Genomic DNA, 22,873 nt, shown 5'->3' with positions numbered 1-22,873 from the left:
CAAAAACCAGCAGTACACGCAAAGTACTATCTGATTGGGATTTGCAAAATGAACCAGTGGCTACAGGATTGAGGCCAATTAACAAAAGTGTCTGTTATAGCGGGAAATTATCAACTTCATGGAAAGGGCTTTAGAGAGTCAAGCCGTCCAGACATGGTACAATATAACTTTCAGTTTGTAAAGGAAGAGAATTAATATCCTCTGCAGAATTAAATACCAATTTTGGAAAAGCTGATTATTTGTTAGGAATCCCAAATTCTGGGTGTGCAAGACAATGCAGACATTTGACAGGATTAGGTTATAATTCATACTCCATTAACAAAATCAGGAGTCTACGGCTATGCTAGAGGCTCTGTGAGGCTACATGTAGGCGCAGGTGCTTCCAGCTAAATGTTAACTTTGCATGCTAACATGCTCACAATGACAATGCCGACATGGTATCATGTTTACCATGTTCACCATGCTAGTTTAGTGTCTTAGCATGCTAACGACTGCTAATTGGTGCTAAATGCAAAAAAGTCAACCTCACGGTGGCGATAGACGAAAAGTCACAGAAACACCAAAGTTATCAGGATTCATCATTTGTCTGCACAAAATTTCAATCCATCCCGTAGTTCTTGAGATATTTCAGAACCAACCAACAGTGGCATCCAGACAGCCGTGCCGCCAGCACGGCTAAAATGTCCCCAACAAAGAAACATTATCTGTTATTTGGGCAGTTGAGTCAATATTTGTGAACATAAACATTCAGTCAAAGCGACAAACCACAGAAGTCTTCAGTCTGTGATTTCATTCATCCCTGTTCTTGTTGACAATGAATGGAAAACCTGAAAAGTTTTGGAACTATGTACATGAGCTTCGTTTGATGTCAGCACTGATAGATCTGAGCCAGAAAATGAAGCCGAGTATCTTGGCTACTGTCACAACAGTTTGGCTTTATTATTGCCCTGGAATGCCAATAAAAGGAAGTTTTCTTGTTAGATTTTTTTTGCTCCTCTAATTTGACAACATAACTTTTAATTATTAATAATCACAGGCTGATCTGTTGCGGATTTATTTTTATGTGACGTGCGACTTGAACCACAGCTAAAGTGTTTACATGAAAGCATTTGACTGGCATCGTCATTTTTACAAGGGTCTGCGTTTTTAATGAGCTTTTCTTTCACAAGTAGCACGAGATGCCTAATGGGTTCTTAGCACAATCTCTTGTTAAATTGCCGTGAATTTTCCGTGCACAGGAGAGACAGACTCCTCTCTTGATGGCTGTTCTGCTTTAAGCTGAAGAAGACAACCATTTGTCTCCTTTTGTGACAGCCGTGGTTATTCTGAAATGTGTAAATTGCAGGGATCATAGCCAAGACTGAGACATCATCAGTCATGCAACGAGTACATCGTCCAAGGGGACTGACTAAAAAAAAAAAAAAAAGCACCAAAAACAGCATTTAGGAACTGAATGGAAGATGATGTTAAAGCAGAATAATTTGATTAGTTTTTTTTATTAATAGGAATCAAAATATTTCGTTATCTAACTAGCTGAAGCTGCTCTGCCATTTATACATTCTAATGTACACGCTAGTGATTTTGGCGTACTTGTGCCTCAGGGGGTACTCCTGCAGTTACCAGGAGGTATGGTCAGAGGCTGTAATGTACCTGAAAATATGTATCATTTCATTAAAAACACAATTATCCATGTATAAAATCAGCTGTTGCACTGAATCACAAGTTATGACCGAGTGTGTGAAAACTAGCAAGAGAGCACAAAGCTACAGTTAGCTAAAATGGTTGAAATAGATAGCTGAAAACAATGAATAAACACTTCAATTGTAGCAGAAAGTAGTTGATAAGGGGCTGAAATAGTTAAAAGTAATGAATATATAGTTGAAATAGTTATATATTATCGCTAGATTTTTGAAATAGTTAAGTATGGTTGAAATAGCGAGATGTAGCCTAACGGATAAATGGTTGAAACTGCTAACGTTAGCTAATGGTTGAAATAACTAAAACTTACAGCCAATGGTTCCTGATAAGTGGTTGAAATATTAAGCCAAAATTTATGGATAAATGGTTGAAACTAACTAGCTGTGAAACTAACCAACCTAAACAATGACAGTTTAATTGTGTGAAAAATTATTGTAACAGTATCCACCTTTATATAGTTAATAGTGTTAAATAACATCCAATTTATACTTTACTGCACTGAATGTGTATTTCTATCTATATGTTTGTGTTGGTACGTTTTGAAGGGGATATACCTTCAGAGATCACTTGTTGTGTTGTTTGATATTTTTTCCAGCCAGTGTTTTGTTGTTTCCATGGCTCCCTGTACACAGTATACATAGATATTCCAGTGACACAGACTGGAGGCTGCACAGGCTACGTGGCAGAACTCAGGCATCAGGAATCTGTACCAAACACACAGCGGTGCTGGCATGCTGGTCCTAATGGCTCCGCACTCGTACAGCAGCAGCAGCTTCATTAGTGGCCCTCCGTGTGAGGCCTACCTCTGCTGATTCCAGCTTCCTCCATGTTATTGAATAGAGACACTGAATAAAAAACATGCAAGCTTTTATAAGAGTGGTCAAAAGAGTATTTATGTTCTCACTGACACTTTTGTTTTAATTGTTTAATTCTCTTTTTTCTATTAAAGTTTATTGGTGTGCTTATTGAGAATGAAAAAGCCTCATATCTGAGTTACAAACAACACCTGCTGTAATAATGTTTCCCCTTCAACTCCTATAAAAAACATTTGAGTAGCTGAACTGTATTCAAAGAAAATGAAAATGGCTGCAGACTTCTGACATGTTTGGAAACCTTTTGAAAAAGGCTGCTGCATCTGTTTCAGTCCATTTCTACAGAGAGACTGTAGCGTTTCATCTCATGGAGGCGGAATAAAAGCAGCAGGTCCTGACTGATTTCTTTAGTTTCCTCTCAGTTGTAGAGACAGTTATTGTTATTTTACTGCTTGTTATTTACAACTACATTCTGTTTTATCTAACTTTTTTCTTGTGTATCATCAGGAGCGAAACATGAGCATCAGGACTACCTCTTGCTCTACGGTTTCCACTGAAAATTATGAGCCACCTCTGCGATGGCCGGAGGCACTTCTTTATAAATCTGCTCTCCTGTAACAGAGGCCTCAAGCTGTGTGGATTTAACAGCTTACAGTTTTCAAGTTCACACCCACTGAGCCGTTTAAATTTCAAATCTCAAAATCAACCAGTGGCTCAGATACGATGTCACCTCGCATGTTGACCCCGAATTCCAAACCTGTGTGGAAAGAAACCCGGCGTTAAGTGGCACCTTGTTAATGTTTCTTCACTCAGAGCAGCCGTGCTGCTCACCTCTCCTAATTACAGGATCCCTATTGGTCAGACGGATGGCAGTGCAGGAGCCAATCCTGGAGCGCCTACCAGCACGCCGGAGCTGTATGACATGCCTTTTTGTTTTTAATGATCAAGCGAGCTCCTTAAAAATGTTTGCCTGCCTGTCCATCCCATACAGGGGAGCAGAAAGGTAGAGGGTTCAGACAGCTCAGACAGCCACAGTTCACCCCCATCCAGAAGCTCGATCCAGAGAGCCGCTCCTGATCACAGGAGGCCAGAACATCAGCACCTTTGCAGGTAAGGACTGATGTGAGTGCTGCATGTACTAGTCTTCAGTTCACAGAGCCACTGCAACTGCTTGCAAGTCCAATGTCATTCTCTTTGCATGAAAATTGAGAAAATGCTCAGATTTATACATAAATGCAAAATTGTAGAAGCCAATCTCTCATTCTGAGCACAGCAGCGGTAATTCAACACCCACCGTGCAGGAACAATTCAAGCTTTTGGCTGTGTGATTGTTCAGTTCAGTTGCTTTATTTGATATTCTGATATTCATAACTAAAGTCTTATTTTTCTCAGTAATCCAGGCTCTATTACGGCATGTCCCCAATCCTCTCCATTGTCTTGGCATCAGCCAGTTGAATTAAAGCTCTGTCTTTGTTTCGAGTGCATTGTCTTCTCGTTTCCATATCTAACAGTTTGCTAAAACATTCTGCACAAAAAACAAGACACAGTCATCAATCCAAGTCTAGCTGCATTGTAATACAGTATAATGCCAGAGGTTCAGACTGTGTTAACAATCCTCAAATATGGTTCTGTTACATCAGTGAATATCGCTTCTGTCTTTTACCTCAGGAAGCACGTAAAACAGAAAATGGCGCGTGTTGGACGACCATCACTTTCCCTGATCCACACAGGACTCCTGTTAGCTATTGTTTTATTACCAGGTGAGACCTGATTTACACATTTCAACTGATTTAACATTTATCTATGACTTTGTGTCATCTTTGACACTACCATTTATTTGGCAGACACATGGAAACTGACTCTAATGTAGAGGTAGCTGTACTTGGTTCATAAGCCATTCTACTGAAGAAAATGTCATCTTCTTGAGAGTTTGGGGGATTTAATGACCTGAGGACGAGTTCACGCTCTACAGTTACAGACAGATGATACAGAAGTATCTTTAAAATGGACTGTTTTAGGGTCAAATCAGATAAGATAGCAATGATATTTGTTGACAATTTTGAAACGCTGTTTAGTACATACAAGTACATTTACTCGAGTATTATACTAAAGCACATTACTTTACTTCAGTGCTTCCACATTCTGTCACTTTCTACTTCCACTCCAATTCAGAAGAAGGTGTACTTTTTCCTCCACTGCATTTCTCTGATAGATATAGTATATAATAGAATAGTATCTTTTTAACACTGAAAAGCTTGACATGTTAAAGTGCAGGGCAGCCTGTAAGTACTTCAAAACCTCAGAGACCTTAAAAGATACCTATGAAGGCTCCTCTGGGAGATTTTCCACATTAATGAATGAGATGGACCCCAAGTTTCTGCTATAATCAGCTGACTTGGCTGTTTTCTCCTGGTTGTAAACTTCTAAAGAAAACCCCTGGTGGAGCAGAAGACACTCCACAGACATGTCCCCTCCCTCCCACCTTCCACGTATACAGTGTATTGGTAATTGGTTTGTGTGAGGGCCCACTCTTTGTAGTTTTACAGGTTAAGGAGGCCCCCAGTAGTTGCACAAACTCCCCCGGTCTGGTTCAAAGCCTAACTGAGCGTGCATGGGGCTGAGTGGGGGTCTAGAGGAGGAGGGAGGGGTATTTAATCGGCAGGATGCTGCCTTTGCCGGGCGCCAGAGCCCCAGCACCTGCCGGGTTTCACCCAGGAGCTTATTAGCGGTTCAGCGTTTTCCCTGATGTTCAGGGAAAGCTCAACATCTGGTCCTCGTCAGCTAACGACCCTGCTGCTGCTAATGTGGCTGCTGCTTGTGTTTTACAGAGTTTCTGGGGGCTGTTCCAGTGGAGCAGCACAAGGAGGAAGGTGAGGACCTGAGACGTGGCATGTGGTGCTGGCTTTTTAGTCACCAAGGTCAAAAGTAAATTGGAGAATGGACTTTAAAAACTGAAATAAAGGCGTTTACAAGGGAGCATTCAACTACTCTCGCTTTCTGCTATTCAGCCTTATCAGGAATTTCGTTCTCACAGCTGGTGGCCAGAAAAACACACTCTTACAATCTGGTAAAATCCAATCTAGAGCTGATACGAAATGAAAATTATTTTGCCACAATTGGCATAATGGATTCATTGTTTAGGTAGTTTTTTTTTTTTCTGGGGGGGGGGGATGGCCCAAATTTGCTGGTCCCAGCCTCTCAAATGTGAATTTTTCCTGCTATTGTTTGTCTTATATGATACTAAACCGAATATCTCTGGGTCAAGAACTGTTGTTTGTACAAAACAAGCATTTTAAATTAGTCATCTTTGGCATCTGGGAGCCTTTGTTGTGCATTTTTACTATCTACTGTATACTGACATTTAATAGTCCAAGTCTAATCGAAAGCATTCAGCTGATTAATTGATCATGAGAATAATCGCTAGTTGCAGCCCTAAACCGAATCCAATTGGCCTGCTAGAAGTACCTTTGTGATAGTTTTGATTTTTGTTGGCAGTGTCTCAGAGAGGATCGAACTCAAGCAAAGTTCTTCCTAGGGAGATAAAAGAGGAGGAACACCAAACGATAGGATGTAATCCATTCATTTAAATCAAATATCACACAGTATCTTACACATCAACAACCTTTCTAAACACAAGCAAGCTCAGCTCATTTATTTTCTACATCTTAAAGGAGTAGTTCGATATTTTGGGTAAGAACAACATTTATTTTCTCGTCAAGAGTTAGATGAAAAGATCAATACCACCCTATGTCTGTGCAAAATATGAAACTAGGGCCTGCAGCCAAGTAGCTTAGCATTAAGACTGCAACAAGCTATAACAGCATCATCTCCCATAAAACAGTTAATTGATGTAACATGTTTACTAGCCTTAGCATTTTGTTACCTTTGGACTGAGCCAGGCTAGCTGTTTCCCCCTGTTTCCTGTCTTTGTGCTAAGCTAAGCTAACCAGCTGCTGATTCCAGCTACATATTGAGTGTGCAGACTTGAGAGTGGTATTGATCGTCTTGTCTAACAGCAGGCAGGAATGCAAACAAACGTCACAATACAAACAGTATTAACACATAAAGAAATAAAATTACCAAAAAACATTGTCATATTTCAATATTTTCAGGCAGGTATGCAACATAACTAAGACGCTCTCTTGTCTGTGCCTCATCGTCGTGAAGACATAAAAATACACATCTTCCATACTCTTTTGTACATTCTGGCACCAGCACACTTAATTTAGCTCACTTTGTCCCTCTGCACTCCCCCCAGTGCCTGCAGTGTCTGATGATGTGAAAGCCGAGGCCATGGAGAGCCTGACGAAGCTGGTTCGCAACAGAAGGAATGTCCCCGTCTTGGCTGTGCCCCAGTTCAAACGCCTGCCGGACTTCTGGGGATGGTACAAGCACTTCATGGACAGCCACAACCAGGAGGGAGTGAGTGGAGTTTCACATTAATAATTCAGTTTCTCCTTGTCAAGATTATGAAACAGTGCTTGTTTTACTTTTAAAAATTAGTTTTTGAATCTGAGTTTTTCCTCTTATGGTTTTATGTAGTTTATCCTTATTTTTTCACAGCAATAAATTCTTTATTGCTCAGACCATGGGTATATAAACGTATTAATATGCAATTGCCCTCTTAATATGCTAAGCTACTTTTTAATGCAAGTCATGTTCCAGCATGTAAGAGCTTGGTGTTTTAAGAGTCAGGCTGTATGGTTTGAGTAACAAGACAGCGAGCTGATAAAAGTACATGCATTCCTCTCAGAGGATTTGAGTGAAACTGCTCATCCGTCAAAGGCTTTGTTTAAATAAGTTTGCCTGTGGCATGTAAATCATATGGGATCAGATTTTCTTCATTTTGTCTCCTTTCCACTTGATGTCTTAGGTTGAGGATCTGGACCGTCTGTACATGGCCTACCTGCAGAACAAGCACAGGACAGAGGAGGGCCCAACCTTCAACCACTACCTCAAGCACCTCAGTGAAATCTACAAGAGCTGTGCTGATTCTGATGATCCAGAGTGCATCGCAGAGTCCACCAGCAAGCCAAAGGCTGCAGTGGTGATGCCCACTGCCATCAAGTCTGCTGCTGTCAGGATGTGCAACCCTTACCTCGACCCCTACTGCCTCTTCCCCCTCGCCCCCAAGGTTGCTGTCCCGGAGCCAGCTCCAGCTCCTGTCAAGGTGCCCGCCCCCATCCTCACCCCCATGCTGCCAATGCCCCTGAAGAGCCCCACTGGCTTCTACTACTACGCCCCCGTCCTGGAGCCCTTCCTGACTGCTGAACAGAGGAGTGAGCTGCTGAGGATCTGCAACCCTGAAGATGTGGATTGTCTGCAGTATCACCTGAGGGCAGCTTATGGTTACCGCCCAGCCCCTGGTCCTGTTCCATCCTACGCCGCCCTCAAGTGTGACCCCAAGGACCCCTACTGCATGCCCCCCCTGGTCCACAAAGCCCCCACTGGCTTCTACCACCTGCTCTACCCCAGCTGTGACCCAGCAGTCGATCCTCTGTGTGTGACCAATGTCGCTGCTCCTGCTCCCATCTCTGCAGAGGAGGCCCCTAAAGAGCAACACTGCAACCCTCTCTTTGACGCTGGCTGCAACCCCCTGACTGCCACCAAGCTGTCCGGCCTCACCAAGCCTGTGCTGGAGTACTCCCCCAAGGACCAGCCTGCACCTCCTGCTGCTCCTCTGACCTGCGACCCTCGCTATGACCCATTCTGCATACTGGCAGCCGCTGCTGCCCTGCGCAAGCCCGCTCCCCAGATGCCCGAGCACCAGGTCTGAATTTGACGTCCTGCTACTAGGATTGAATAGTTCAATGTTTTGACTAATCTAGTGTAGTCTTGCTTGTTGAATGGTTCTATTAATCTTTTATTCCCTTTCATTTGGTTTATTAAATGATGTGGCTGAAATGGGTGTTGCATAATGCTTTCACTTGCTATCCTCGAAACACAAATCAATCAATCAACCAGGTCCGCTACAAGCTCGGCGTCCGCGGCAAGACCAAGGAGGGCTACGACTGCTATGTGCACTATGACAAAGACTGCACCCCAGTGAAGTCTGGCCCAGAGGCCAAGGCCGACCTCAAGGCTCCAGCCAAGCCCTTCTGCCATCCATTCGACCCCAACTGCGGCAAGTTTGCCTCACCCTCCGGTGCTGAAGCCCCGAAGCCTGGCAAGGACGGCATAATCCTGCCCGACCCCGACTGCGACCCTGAGTACGACTACAACTGCCGCCTGCGTCGTGCCGAGCCCGCCCCTGTTGCTGATGAGCCCGTCGCTGCTGAGGAAGAATCTGCTGATGAGCCCCCCAAGGAGGCCGCCGTCCCACGCTTTGAAGACTTCCTCAAAAGAGTCATGAGCCAGTACAAGTAGATTTCAGAAATAAGAATCAACGCCAGATAGATAATCTACCTGGCAGACATGGAGCTCACTCTGCAGTCTAATCTTTATGGACTTCATGGACACAACCTTCCACAATATCATCAAGTCCATACAAAAACTACAAAATCAATCAGCTTTTAAATAGTCAATCTGATTTTCCCAGATAATCTGAAGGTCTGATTTTAAAAAGGGTAAACAATTCCAGAGGGCCAAGCAACATAGAACAGTATGTGAAACTTGTGGATTAAACACTTCATGTGTGTATGTTTGTAGAAAAGAGTCGTATGTATAGATGTGTGATAGATTAGGGGTAGTTTGAATTTGCGTCAGCAGGCAAAAATTTCTCTCTGTTGTACATTCTCTGTTTCCATTTGAGTTACCCTAAGTGTATTTAATGTTGTTTTTCACATTTTTCTGTAACTCCGAACCTCGCAATGCTTAATCTGTTTAGTTTTTATGAAGTTCTAAATAAAAAAGATTTGAAAAACGCCTTCTTTCAAGAGAGGTTAAACCATCACAGTCACATGTGCTTGACAGCTAAAGACAGAAGCATAAAGCCCCATGACGATAGCAACAAAACATCACTATTTAAGCTTTCAGTATCCAAAAACATTTTCAGTGTTTTTATTGATGCTAGAGGGAGCCTACTCTGTAAACGCACACAGCATCTCAGCACATCAGTCTCCAGCTGTTGCAGCTAACATGCAGCACGTACTTGAGCCTCAGTGTGGCAGCTGGCAGGCTTCCTGCACCAGTTCATCCTCCACCATTATGAAAATAGCTTATTATTGCTACATCTGCATATTTTATATTCACACATAATCGCTCAAAGTATGTGTTTTGCATGATAGTACATTGCACTGCAAGACCCCTAATGAATGAGACATGGATTACTATAGGAGGCAAAAATCAATATTCAATATTTTTCAGCATTTTTGCTTTTATTTGAAGGATTAGTGGTAGCAATAGTAAAGATACAGACAGGAAACACAGGGAGAGAGCAGATTGACACTCAACAAGGGTCTCCAGCATCATGGCATGAAGCCACAGACACTGCAGTTATATGTCTTAACCACTTGGCTACCAGTTGCATTCAGTGCTCTTCTACTCAATAGTTTATCAAGGATTAACAGTAATTTTAAGGGTCAACACATCCAAATCACAGAACCCTACTGCCATGCAGACAGCATCAGAAAAGAGGAATTCGCCTCTTTGATGCCAATAAATTCTAGAAATCTAAGGCACACCTGTGTTTTGCACTAAGTTCGGATTCTAATATGTTCATAATGGCAATGCTAACTTGCAGTTGTTTGGGCAGTACAGTGTTAACAGCATTCACCATCTTATTTCAGTGTGTTAGCATGCTAACATTTGCTAATTAGCGCTTAATGGGAATGTCATTAGTCTTGCAGGCATTTGATCATAAACCTGGAAAAATGACTGATTGACCAATCAACACTGCTATCCCCAGGGTCCCACTGCTGGCATGTCCACATTTGTCTCAGTTTCTACCAATAAGAAGAGGGATTCTGGACACAGTCAGGCTACACCTCACCTCCCATCCTCACCCATTCCATTACACACACGCATACTCACACACACTTGAAGCTGGAGGATGTTGTATTGACTCACATCAACCTTAAATAAAAACCAAGTGTTTTTCCCTGAAATGAACTGTGATCCAGATTTGTTCCTACAATGTTAATGTGTGAACAGGTATTTGTCTGCAAGATACAGTTTCAAACACACTCATGCACAAAACTAGAGAAGTTGATGGTTTGTGTGGTGGAGAAGGATCATTAATATTTGCATGTCACACATCAGTGTAACAACAGATACAGCTTGGGCAAGTGGAGCATATGTCCCTGTTAGCAAATTCATTCAATGAATAAAGGTGTTCTTACAGTGTGAACCACCTGTGCTCAAGAAATACTGAAGGATGAACTGTGGTGCATTCTCTCCCAAAGCTGAAACATTATATTTTAGAAATGAACTGCAGCTGTGGGCTACAAGTACTGCAGTCTGCTTTTCAACAACCAACTCTTCAGCAGCTCCGGCGCACAGCAGTCGCCTCAAGGAGATGAACACTGCTGCTGCCGCTGACAGTTTTAAAGGCAGATAACACGCAGCCGGGCCCGGTAATGACTACCTGAACACAACATGCACTCAAGAAAGCCTCATGGAAGTATGCTCCTAATTGTAGCTGTTGTCCTGTAAAGTTTGGACTTGTGCTGAGTTCTCCTGTCGTACTGGAATTAAAACTGTCTGAAGCAAGGCAAACTTAGACTTTAATTCTGGTTCAGTCAGTATGGTCAGCTGTATTCTGTGCTCTGCGTCCCTCTTTTAGCGGAGCAGTTTAAGGGAGTCTTGAAAACAAAGTGATTGGTCTATCTTGCCGTCAATCACCATATAAATAGCCCTGGTCCCTATGAACAAAATGAACTATCACACTCAGTTGTAACGTATCTTTTGCGTGTGATTCAAGCAACATGTGAACATCTCTCTTGGTTGTGTTCCATTATTCCTAATGGGAATTGATGCTGTAAAGAGTTCGCTAAATAGCTGCATGTGTTATTCATTGATGCTTGATGTATTCGCATCCTAGGTGCTGACCCTTGACCCCTGGGAAGTCAGAACGATTAGTGACATGATTTGATTTGAGTACAGTTTGAGTAAAAGGTTACTAATAAAATTTTGGCTTGTTTTAATTATTTGGTTATGAGGCTGTTGTCAGATCGGAGTTAGTGTCAGTTTCTCCAAAAACCTCACAAGTTGCACTGGTTAGTTGAATAATGCATCAAATATATATATTTTTCAGATAGGTTAATCTGAAAAAATGGCCATACATCGGTATTTGAGCCTGATAAGAGAGTTTCAGAAGCACATAACTGGAAACAACTGCTTTTGTTTTGGAGCTGAGACGGAAAGCGTTAATTTCCTTTAGGGTCTTAAATCCTTTTCATCTTGAAGAAAATGAAACAACACCTGCCATTTGAAAGGGATAATTTCAGAATATATTCCATGTTTAAAGGAAACTTTCCTCTCATGTCTCATATTTTTAATTTGCTTCACTCAGCCTCCATCCAATAAATGTTTTTCCTGAGAATGCCTTTAACCAAATAAAAATCCACTGGAAATAATATGAAGTCCATCATTTCAGAGGTGTCTTCACTTTATTTTGGAGCGTGAGCCTTCATGTTTACATGCAGCGTCCACCAGGTGGCGCTGATCTCCCAGCGCCAGGCTGTCAGTGCTTAAATTGGTGCAGGTCTGCCATCTGTCTACCTGCTGTCACAACTGTCTCTGTAAATGAATCTCTGTCTTCATCAGCATCTGATAGCTGTTTTAATAAATGACAGATAGTTGATAGAAGAGTCAGTTGAAGACAAAACAGTTTAGCAAGTAAAACCCACAAAATATTCACTAATTAATCTTAATTACGCCATCAATCCAACCTTGATTGTGTCAGTTGGGCTACCTCCTCTCTGATACAAGTACAAACATTTTTTAATCCAAACTGTACAGAACAGTTTATCTAAAATGAAAGCCGGATATCTTCAGGTGAGATGTGTAAAAGCTGCATAAAGTGTTCGTTGTTCAAAAAATTGAATTTCATCAAAGGTCGTCTCGGGGGAGCAGAGATCAAACAGTGTGAGGACGAGAAAAAGAAAATGTTTGGAATCAATTTCACGCCTCTGTGAAGAATAATTGCTGTGGATTTTAAACATTATGATATTAAGATAAGCACTTTTTCAGCTTGTCACAGCGGAACGCATTTAGTCTACTGGTTTATCACGGCTGCCTGTTTTGTGTTAATTACTAAATAACTGATGAACTTATGTGCTGTGAAAAACCTTTTTTCCCCACTTCTCTCTGTGACTGTGCTACATAGATAGATAGATAGATAGATAGATAGATAGATAGATAGATAGATAGATAGACAGGGTTTAAGCTTCACATCTTACTTTACTAGCTCTACCACATGCATGTATTCCCCTGACCTTTTTCCCTAAATTATTCACATCAGGACAGTCATATTTGTGTGCGACAGACCTACATGTATACATTATGCATGGAGAGTCATGGTCAGCTTCTGCTTTTGGGGACATCGGTTTAATAAAAGAAAACTCCAGCAGAGGTTTTTTCTGTCATAAACAAGCACTGAGCTTGTCTGGAGTCCCAGCCATTTATATCCTGACTCCTTTATATGGAGGCAGGCTGAAGGAACTAATGGGAGCAACATGTATTAATAACGCACTGGGAAATACACTTTTCAGTTGACCAGAATCCCGGAGCAGAAGCTGACGTGGTTTAAGCTGCCAGCTGGTTCAGGTTGGTGGCCTTTAGAGTCGAGTTAAAACTTGTCGCTCTCCACTAGTGGACTGCCTGAGTCTAAAGGAGCAATATAATAATATTTCTTTTTCTTGTCCTCGGTATTACTTTTTATATGAGTGAGGTAATACGGTGTAAAGGTTCACTAAAGCCATAAATTGACAGGGGCTCGTATATCTGGCAGTCTGTAGGGACCCCCTGCACTTGTGCTACAGACGATAATTATGTTTTGTGGGCCAGTGTCTGCTCTCCATATTATTTTGCTGTTTCAAAGAGATGATGGAAAATGCAAATGATTAGCAGAGTGGGAGACTACAAGTTGTGTGAGAAAGTGAGTGTGACAGGCAGACAGAGTGAGTCATTTGAAAGGTCAGCTCTGTATGAGCTCTCAGTGTGTTTTTGAATGAAGTAATCTAATGAACCTTTGCATATACATGTGTTTCAAGCTCAGCCAGAGGTGGCTCGAGGGTTCTTCAGTTTCTGCTGGTTTTGGTTTGTATGAAAAAATTGCTCTGACTCTTAAAAATGGCCTAGTTTCCTTAAATTATGTGATTTGCAATTTATTATGCTTAAATTACACAGTTTATGCTTTTAATTGATCATTTTAGGTGGCAGATATGGTGGTCTTAAGCTGCAGTGCTGAATGAATCACTGGAAGCAATAGCTGCTGAACCTCTGTTATCACCTTGTTGTCCTATCAACATTCATTGTGTTTCAAGTCAGCGGTAGGTCACAGCAAGACCTCAAACATGGAGAGAAACCCCACAGAGATTCTCAGCTGTCGAACAGAGCTGCTTCTGTTCCTAAAATCTATTTTCCTGCATAAACATCTCCCCCTAATAAATCTAGTCTTCTATATTTTTAACCAGAAAAAAAAAAAAGCCTGCAGCTTTGTAGGGGAGTAATTGCACCAAGACATTTTAAGAGTTTCTTTCCCTGCCAAGGCTGTGTGAGCCTATTTTATTTTCTAAATTATAAAAGGGAGGTAATTTGGTTGTTTCATCAGATTAATTTAAGTTTATTACTCTTTATGGGGTTGCTGCTTTGGTTTGCCATGAGGTACCAGAGGGAGATGTTCAGGGAGGTAAACAAAAGAGTTTTTTTTTTGACAGATTTATGATCGACTATCTACATCTGAACTTTAATTGGCCAAAGTCTACAGCGCACTTTGGCCTACTGATGTGAGACTATATATGTAACTTATGAAAGAAGAAAATCTCCTGCTTACAAATGAAATGTTGAATTCATTAGCAATAAAACGCACTGTTGCTCTGTTCAGCACACACACAGCGGGTTTACTGCTACAGCCTTACTTGGCAAGCCTTCTGATGCTGGTGTATTTTCATAATATATGACCCAATTATTAGATTTTATTCTTATTCTCTTTTAATGACACATTCCCCATTAAGGCTTACTGTTTCCTCTTTAAAATTCCATGCAGGGCTAGCTGGCAACCTAACTGCTAACATTCTAATGCTAGCATGCCACAATAGCTCGCTAAGCTAACTAGCTGGCTAACTGTCACTGACAGGTCAATCAAAAACCTCTGACCTTATGTTTATTAGATGGTGAAAGGCAACACTGTGTGACAGTGATTGTGAAAGCTCAATTTAGCATACAAATAAGTCCAAAAGATGGAAAGATTTCAGTTGTTTCTATTGTTTTTACTTTCACATCTTACTACCTCAGTCACCACTGGCTAACAGCTAGTTAAACCTCTTTAAATCTCTGTGTTTATATCAGTAAAAAAAACGATTATCTTGACTTTACACCAAAGTGGCTGTTCAATAATAGTTAGCTGATAGCTTGACAAATTCTCAATAGAGAGGTGAAGAAGAAGTGGAGGTAGAAAGATCCAGAAACAAGTAAATTGGCTTTTTATTTGTCAAGGTCTGCCTCAAGTTCTGTGTTTCTTAGCTGTGGTGCTGATTGCCATTAAATAAATGAACAGGGAGCCATAGCAGCAGAATTGCAGATTGGGCACTGGTTACATCTCTCAACAATCACTCTTTCCTCCCATAGACCTCCATAAAAAAAGAACATATTGATGGCTGTCAGCTGATCTGATCAATGTTGGCTGGCCACTTTTTTAATTCATTAACTGCATGGCGCATGGTCTTTCAGATGCAATCTAGCCTTGAATAACAGTGAGCGGCCCTGACAGGCTTTGTCATCGATCTGTCGCAGCTCGGCGGCTCTGCCAGCAGAGATCAGACCCATGGGTAAACCTGGAGATGCCTGCCATTCATCAGTGTTGACTCACACCAAGATGAACGAGGATGCAGGCGGAGGGCGATGGAGACGGAGTGGGAATGGCGGAGAGCTGTGGTTTATGCTGGATATTTGCAGGGAGATACAGTGGGCAGAGAGAGTGGAGACCAGAGAAAGAGAAACAGAGACAGATAAACACACATGGACAGATGGAGACTTAGAGAGAGACTGACAGGGCGAGTGAAAGAGAAAATGAGGGAAGGAAATTGACAGATGTACAGACAAACAAACTGTGGGAGTTGGGGGTGATGGAGTCAGAGACAGCCCTGGGGTGTTGGTGGAAAGCAATGATCAAAAAAACACCGAACTCCATTATTGTTATTCAGTCGGCATTCCTCTGGGTCTTGTGGACAACGATTTTAGCTGACTTGCTACAAAGGCAGCTCCTCGCTAAGTCTTGGCCTCGGAGGCTGCGAGGGAGACCCGGGCACTGTGGGAGTTTTCTCCGTTGCTTGAGTCAGCACGGGTGAGGTTTGTGCTGACTGTGGCTCAGCGAGGCCTCCGCACCCTGCACCTCCAGAGAGCTGGGGAATATCATTACCTCCAATCAAACCTACAGTCTATGAATGGCAATGAGGGGAGAAAAACCGAGCCGGTGAATAAGCTAACTGAAATTAGCTCCTCCGTACAGTCATTACACCCTGGTCGCAGCAGTGCCACAACGTTGCACTGCCTGAATCTGTACGGCGCATTTTGGATTCAGCACACGGAGGGCGTCTGCAGTCTGTTCATCAAAAGTTTAAAATGAAAAGCTTCAGTGAGAACGCAGCCGTTTCAAAGTTAAGTTTTCAAATATTCAATGTCTGAGTGAAACTTAGAGAACTGGCTACGTTTTACACTGTTTATACGAGGATCCCAAAAGATAAAATCAGCAAATATGAAGTAAAGACATTCACCGAAGACAGCAAACACAGTCTTTGCAGTGTATTACTGTTGCATTTGATGTGCTGCTCGAGAGCCACAGTCAACAACAGAGAGCTTGTTTGCTGGCAGACTTGTACTGGAAAAGTAGATGTACTGGAGCTTGTAAATTCACAAAGTTGCTCTTATCGCATGCAACTAAATTCACGTAATTTAAAGTGCAACAAGGAGCTCGGCTAGTCAGAAATGGTTCTAGCCTCGGGAGGGATGTTGTCAAGAATTTTCTTGGGTTGTCCTTTTGGAAATATTCCCTCAGCAGCACAAAGACATCAAACCGGTCCTTCAAAATGTAAAACAAAGTAAAGAGAAATATCAGATGGCATCTTTAAAATATTTAATGAAAATATGGCACACTTCTTTCAAGTGTGCAGACCTTTTTTTTTTTCCTCCCATCCTTTGGATACAAATGTTTTTTGTGTTCAAAGGCAGTGATGTAGTCAAAGTGCTTCTCTGCCTCAGGGTTTATTCATAATTTACAATTTTCCTACTTTTTTTTGCGAAAGAATGGGACTGGGCCTCACCGCAACCACTTCAGTGCTACTTTTTCCCTTTTTTTTGGATTCACAGACCCAAAAACTCATAGAGGGTATTAGCTTTCAATAAGAACATCATTTGATGTGGACTGCAGGAAATAATCTGCAAATTTTCAGATGTATCTCACTCAAATGCACTGACCAGGATGGTGACAGTGAGCATCAAGATTTTGGGAGCATAGCAGAGAACGCTATCTGACCTGTTTAACTGACAGGTAGGGAGGAAGGCTAAAAGCCATCATTTCTGACAGCACTCACCCCCTCTGCTCTGAATTTCAGATTTTGCCTTCTGGCTCTTGGTTCAGATTCCCCGATGTTAAGAGTAACAGGTACAAGCACTCCTCTACCCCACGGCCATTCCTCCTCTGAATGTAGGCCCGGTGAAGAGTTAGTGAGGCCGGAAGGCTACTCGCTTGGCTGAGTGTGTGGTGTGCTTGCAATGATATGATGATGTGATTGTGATGATGACGATGACGATTATGATGATGACGATTGGTGTTATGATGGCAGAGATGCTGATCATGTAATCATATCTAATCATTATGCACTTTACCCTTGTTGTGTGTTCATATGGTCATATTCTGATGCTGCTTATCAAAGACCCCCTCCAAAGCTCCACCGAAACCAAGTTTAACTTTGCTAACATGCCCATATAGTGTTGTTTATATGCCAATCTAAAATGCCATGCGTAAGCGTTTCCACCTTGGATCTGAAGTTAGCCAATGGCAGTGTCACAAGCGCGGACTGAGACGGCCAGAGCCAATCCTGTCAAGTTATGGGGTGGGGCTACGGTGAAAGGAGGAGGAGAAGCCAGGTGTAGCTACTTATCAGTATTTTGCTGAAATACTTTGCTGAGTATTTTGCAAGTTTCACTATTCAAATCAATCAATATTTTCAACTGTGAAGTTGCAAAAGGAGAAATGGTGAGCCTTGTATTACCAAAGGAAAATCCAAGAGCCAAACTGTAGCCATTTTCCAGAGCACTTTTTAAAAAAATTACACAACAACAGCAGGATTTTGCCTCAAAGCTGAGATCAAAGCCAGACGCTGATCCACCCATTTATCCTGGGGACACAGCGAGTACAAACCAACATGTTGGTAAGTTTATTTTTCCTTGAGTTTCATCTGCTGACTGTGTTCAAACACATGGGGGGTGTGTTGGATAATGTTAACCAACGTTAGCCTGACAAGTTACATGATGATTCATGTCAGATGCGGACAGGATGTTTTATATGGCTCAGGGGTGTGGATGGAGAAAGTTACTTCAAATGTTACTGAAAACACTTGGTTTGTTAGATGATGGATAAATTCATTAAGATAATTCTGACAGAAAACTTCACATTACTTTAGGGCTGTTACTCTCCTATACTCCTATATCACCTCTTGCCATTGTGTAGCATACAGCAGCTAGCAACACAAAAAGCAGGTGCGCTCCAGCTGCAGGTGAGTGGGTGGAGATAGACGCGGGGACTATTTTGATCCATGCATAGTAACTGAAGGCAAAGCTGTAGAGTTACATCCAAGCCATTTTAAAGCATGGAGGGATTTTTTTTTTCCATGGGACAAACGTCTAAATATGTAAGCTTCATGAACAGAGATTAGTCTTTAGGGGTTCAATCAATGCCTGGAGAGGAGCTTTCATTTAAGTAGTAGTTTTTAGATCTTGCTGTGGCTTTTACACTGTGAAGCTTGGATGCCAGTGACAACTACTGGACTTCTTGATCACTGTATTCAGGGCACCTTCCCTCCCCCTTCCTGTACTGTATGCCTGCCTTCTTTTATGTATTGTACTGTGCCTTGCTGTAAAAGCGTCTGCCCTGTGGGGACAGAAATAGAGTTGAAAGTTGAAGTTGAAAGTCAGATTTGGGGGTGAATGTGAGTTTTTTGAGCTTTTTAAAGCTTGTTTTAAGGCGACTTCTTCCATTTCCTTTTTGTGCGTGAAGCATTTTTAAAAGCATGCGAGGATCCCTCTGAGCCCCGTGGAGTTCAGTGGTATTGACCATATTATGGATGGAAAAGTACTCTCTCTCTCACACACACACACACGCGCACACACACAGTGCTGTGCATTTTCTTTGAAGCATCTGCTGCACAGAATATTCCTCTCAGTATGAATTTCTCATAGTTGCTACATCTTTAACTCTTGTGCTCTTGATGTTGGATGGAAGCAGACTTCACAGGTCAGACAGACGACAACTCTTTGACCCAAATACTCCCAGATTGCTGTCAAACATGCCACACATTTATGCTGAACACAGACTTGTGTCGTGAAACCATCTTCCGGTGCTTTCAACTGGAATCACCAAACCTCTCATAATCTTCGGCATACCTGACTGCTGCTGTATGTGCAGAGAGAAAAAAAGACATTGGTAGCATTTGCTTTGGGTATTGCTTTTGTGTAAGAAAATAAGAAAACAGAATGAGAAGTCAAGAGGGAAATAAAATGTTTCTACTGCAGGATTAAGGCCAGGACAAGCAGAAAGTACATGACTTACGTTCTATAGTCCTATGTTCCTCTCTTTTGTCTGTTGAAGTTCACAACACATTTATTGAAGGTCAACAGTTTGCTGCAGCGGAGAGACGAGAAAGGAGCGCAGAGGCAGGATGACACATCCTTTGTCTGTGAAAGCAACACACCATCGTCTTTGTGAGACAAGGATAACTGGCAAAGCCATCTTGTTTTGCCATCTTCTCTGACAACCTTGTAAGAATAGATTCCCAGTGGGTTTTTTCTGCGGTTCACTCACAGCTGGATGACTTATTCAATGTGCCCGAGGAACCTCCTTATCATGTATCTTGCTTTTTATTCTTCAGTAATGAAAGGTTCCACTATAACACCAATACATCCTTCAATAATATATACTGTTCACAAATGCAGGATTAGCTTTTTCCCCATGTGAGACTTATATATTTCAGGCGTGAGAAAGAAGACAAAACTACACACAGTTCTTAGTTCACCTTGAGAGTGTTTGGGCCTTGAAGGAATAGTTCAACATTGTGGGAGATATGATTATTTGCTCTCTTGATGAGATTTGAATCAGAAGATTGATCAATTTCTCATGCTTGTCAGTTTAATATGAGCCTATAGCCAGCAGCCGGTTAGCTTAGCATAGCATAGCATTAAAAAAGTGCATAAATGGCTGTGTCAGGCACAAATGGATGTTTTTACACTTTTTTACCAATAAAAACAGAGATATATCTTGCTTCTTTAGTGAATTCTAAAACCTATTTTAAGTGAATTAAGGGACCCCCCCCCCCATTTAATTGCTTATTGTTTGTTAATATGCTTTGTTTTTTGTACAGATTAAACAAACAATGCATAGCAAGTTAATTGATGGCTTTAGAAGTTTTGCTGCTGTTGTATTTTGTCACCTTTGGACAGAGCCAGGCTAGCTGTTTCCCCCTGTTTCCAGTCTTTATGCTAAGCTAACAGGCTACTGGCTGGAGGCTTATGATGACCAAATAGGTAACTAATATTTAACAAGAAAGCCAATAAAAGCATTTTCCAAAATGTCAAACTACTGCTTTGATAATCCTGAATCAGCACAGAAGATGACATGAAAATTAACCCTTACTTTTACTCTCCATCACTCTCTCTCACAGAGAAACACTCTGACAGCTTTCCTAATCTACTCTGTGCTGCCAGTTACACACTTTCTTCTCTCTCACACTCATTTTTATCAATTTCTTGGTTGCTTTATTATATACTTTAAAAAAAATCAATGCACTGCAGCGTCTTGGGGTATACAGCAATGTGAAAAACCTTGGAAAATCGCAGAACTGATCATTATCACGGAAGTTGGGCTTTTTATCTTCGAGTTTATGTGCTTTTAATTTGGTCTGTCTCTGAAGCGCAGAGCTGACCGGTCTGCAGCTCGGAGGTGTGTGTAACGAGACAGATGCCTGGCAGATGTCAAGGTTAAAACGTGCTTGGAGGAATTCACTTTCTGTTTAACAGGCTGTTGAGAACATGCCTTTTAGCTGTAGCCTATGGAAATGGAAAACTGGTGTGTGGCATCTATGGTATGTGTATTTTTGGGGTAGATTTCGAGAGTGCACACTTAAGAAAGCACATGACACTGTAACCTTTCTATGTATGTGTTTGCAATCAAAGCTCTGCATTTTTTCTTTGGGTTTTGAGGCTGGATAGAAAGAGAAACACCAAGATCTCAAGGGAACGGTGATAAAATACAGAGTCATGAAATGAGATGACACTCGTGGGTTTTTCACGCTTAGATTGAAGGTAGCTGCCAGCGAAGACGATCGTTTTCAAGATTCAACTTAAGATGGAGCCCTGCTCCCTTTTGAAACATATAAAGGACCAACATTTCACGTGTGGGAGAGAAGCACCAAGTGGGAATGAAGAAAAGGTGGATTTTGTGTCTGAAACTGTCAGAGCTTCACGAAAACCACGTAGGTTTATTTCAGGGAAGTTGAACTCCTCCTGCTGCTCCGAAATCTTGACACACCTTGAACATCTTTACATACATTACTGATTTTTGCCACTTTTATTTAAGAGAGAGGTACAGTAAAAGGGCAGTGAGCAATATTCTGTGTAATCGCATGGAAACAATCTCATCTCTTTGGAGGATGCTGTGAGTGACATTTTGAGATTTACGGCGCAGTAGAGACAGAGGGGAGGCTTCAGCTACTGTTTCATCTTTGACAGTAACAACTTCTCAGCAGAGCAGCCCTCCCATTAGCTCAAGGGCTACCATTACCTCTCAGTCATCCTTTACGTGCACAAACTGGTCTTGGGAGCTCATTTGGAGGAGAGCGAGCGCTGTGGACTCACATTTCTGTTCCCAGTTTGTGTCTTTATGTGTCTTTATTTTTTGTTATTGTGTCGCTTAACACCGATACGTGCAGAAATACAAACCAACTTTGTGAAAATTAACAAGGCTGCGTCTTTGTTATGGAGAGGCAGGAGTGGGCATGATACTGCGAAATTACCCACCTGATGCTTGCAGTACACGCCACACGCACAGGGAATTGCTTTGCTCTTATTTGATAATCAGCTGCAGGAACAATCAGAATGGGAAATGAGCAGCCATAGAAACGTGTGCCCCTTGAGTACACAATGCATGCAATAAATACGCCTGCAAATCACTTTCAGTTCTTATCCTCGGCCAACCCTGCTCTGCTACTGGTTGTAACTGATGACTTATTAATATGTTAATACCGTCCAATCACGCGCTGTATTGCATGGCCCGCAGGGAGAAAGATTCAGTCACACTCCGTCCACCTCTCATACTGTTCCACTGCTCCAGGTCACCGTCAGGTTAGTCCAACAGAACCTGTTCAATAATTCAAGCACTGGACTGGAGGGCTGGGACCCACATGTCACACACAATGAGGAAGCACACGACACTAAACTCCAGCCAGGCACTCACTGCTCATCATCAGCCGCCGACGGGTAATGAACCTAAATGACCTGACATGAGCAGAGAGAGATAAATTAAGTGCGGCAGAACTGGAGAGCATGCACAGAGGACATCTAGGTTTAAGACGGGACACTTATTTAATGTTTATATAATGTTCCATCATTGCGAGGAAAAGTTTGACATTTTCTTTCTTTCTGAGAGTTAGATGAGGAGATTGATGCCACTCTCATGTCTTTACAGTAAATGTGGCACGACAACAAACATCTAGTTAGCTTAGCTTAGCACAAACACTGGAAACAGGAGGAAGTAGCTAGCCTGATCCTGTCTGTAGGTAACAAAATCTGCAAAACTAGCACCTCAAAAGCTGCTAATTAACTCATAGCATCGTTTGTTTAATTAGCACAGAGGGCACAACAATTTCCTTTTTTATAGGGGGGTTATATGCTGGACTATTCCCTGGACAGGACCAGTATTATCCCCCACTGGTTGCATGGCATTGATCCCAGTAAGGAAATTGTCTGGCACATGACCCCCATAAAATGGCTAA

The 22,873-nt window shown here is 42.0% G+C and overlaps 1 protein-coding gene across 1 annotated transcript; it reads left to right on the top strand.

The window, feature by feature from the left end:
• Positions 1 to 1,403: 1,403 nt before the first annotated feature.
• and2 (actinodin2) lies at positions 1,404 to 9,296 on the top strand. Its single transcript, XM_076744980.1, has 6 exons — positions 1,404 to 3,620; positions 4,179 to 4,270; positions 5,339 to 5,380; positions 6,769 to 6,932; positions 7,384 to 8,280; positions 8,475 to 9,296. Exons 2-6 carry the CDS (start codon positions 4,198 to 4,200, stop codon positions 8,874 to 8,876), a joined length of 1,578 nt encoding a protein of 525 aa, XP_076601095.1. The 5' UTR covers positions 1,404 to 3,620; positions 4,179 to 4,197; the 3' UTR covers positions 8,877 to 9,296.
• The last annotated feature ends 13,577 nt before the right edge of the window (positions 9,297 to 22,873 follow it).

Source organism: Chaetodon auriga, chromosome 12, assembly GCF_051107435.1.
Source record: "Chaetodon auriga isolate fChaAug3 chromosome 12, fChaAug3.hap1, whole genome shotgun sequence".
NCBI classification, from domain to species: Eukaryota; Metazoa; Chordata; class Actinopteri; order Chaetodontiformes; family Chaetodontidae; genus Chaetodon; species Chaetodon auriga.
The sequence above is the reverse complement of the archived record's forward strand: the minus strand, read 5'-3'. Positions and strand labels throughout refer to the sequence as shown.

Coding starts and splice junctions, on each gene's coding strand:
- and2 (XM_076744980.1), top strand. CDS start 4,198: ATGGCGCGTGTTGGACGACCATCACTTTCCCTGATCCACACAGGACTC. Junction 4,271..5,338: donor AGCTATTGTTTTATTACCAG/GTGAGACCTGAT, acceptor TGTGTTTTACAG/AGTTTCTGGGGGCTGTTCCA. Junction 8,281..8,474: donor CCCAGATGCCCGAGCACCAG/GTCTGAATTTGA, acceptor TCAATCAACCAG/GTCCGCTACAAGCTCGGCGT.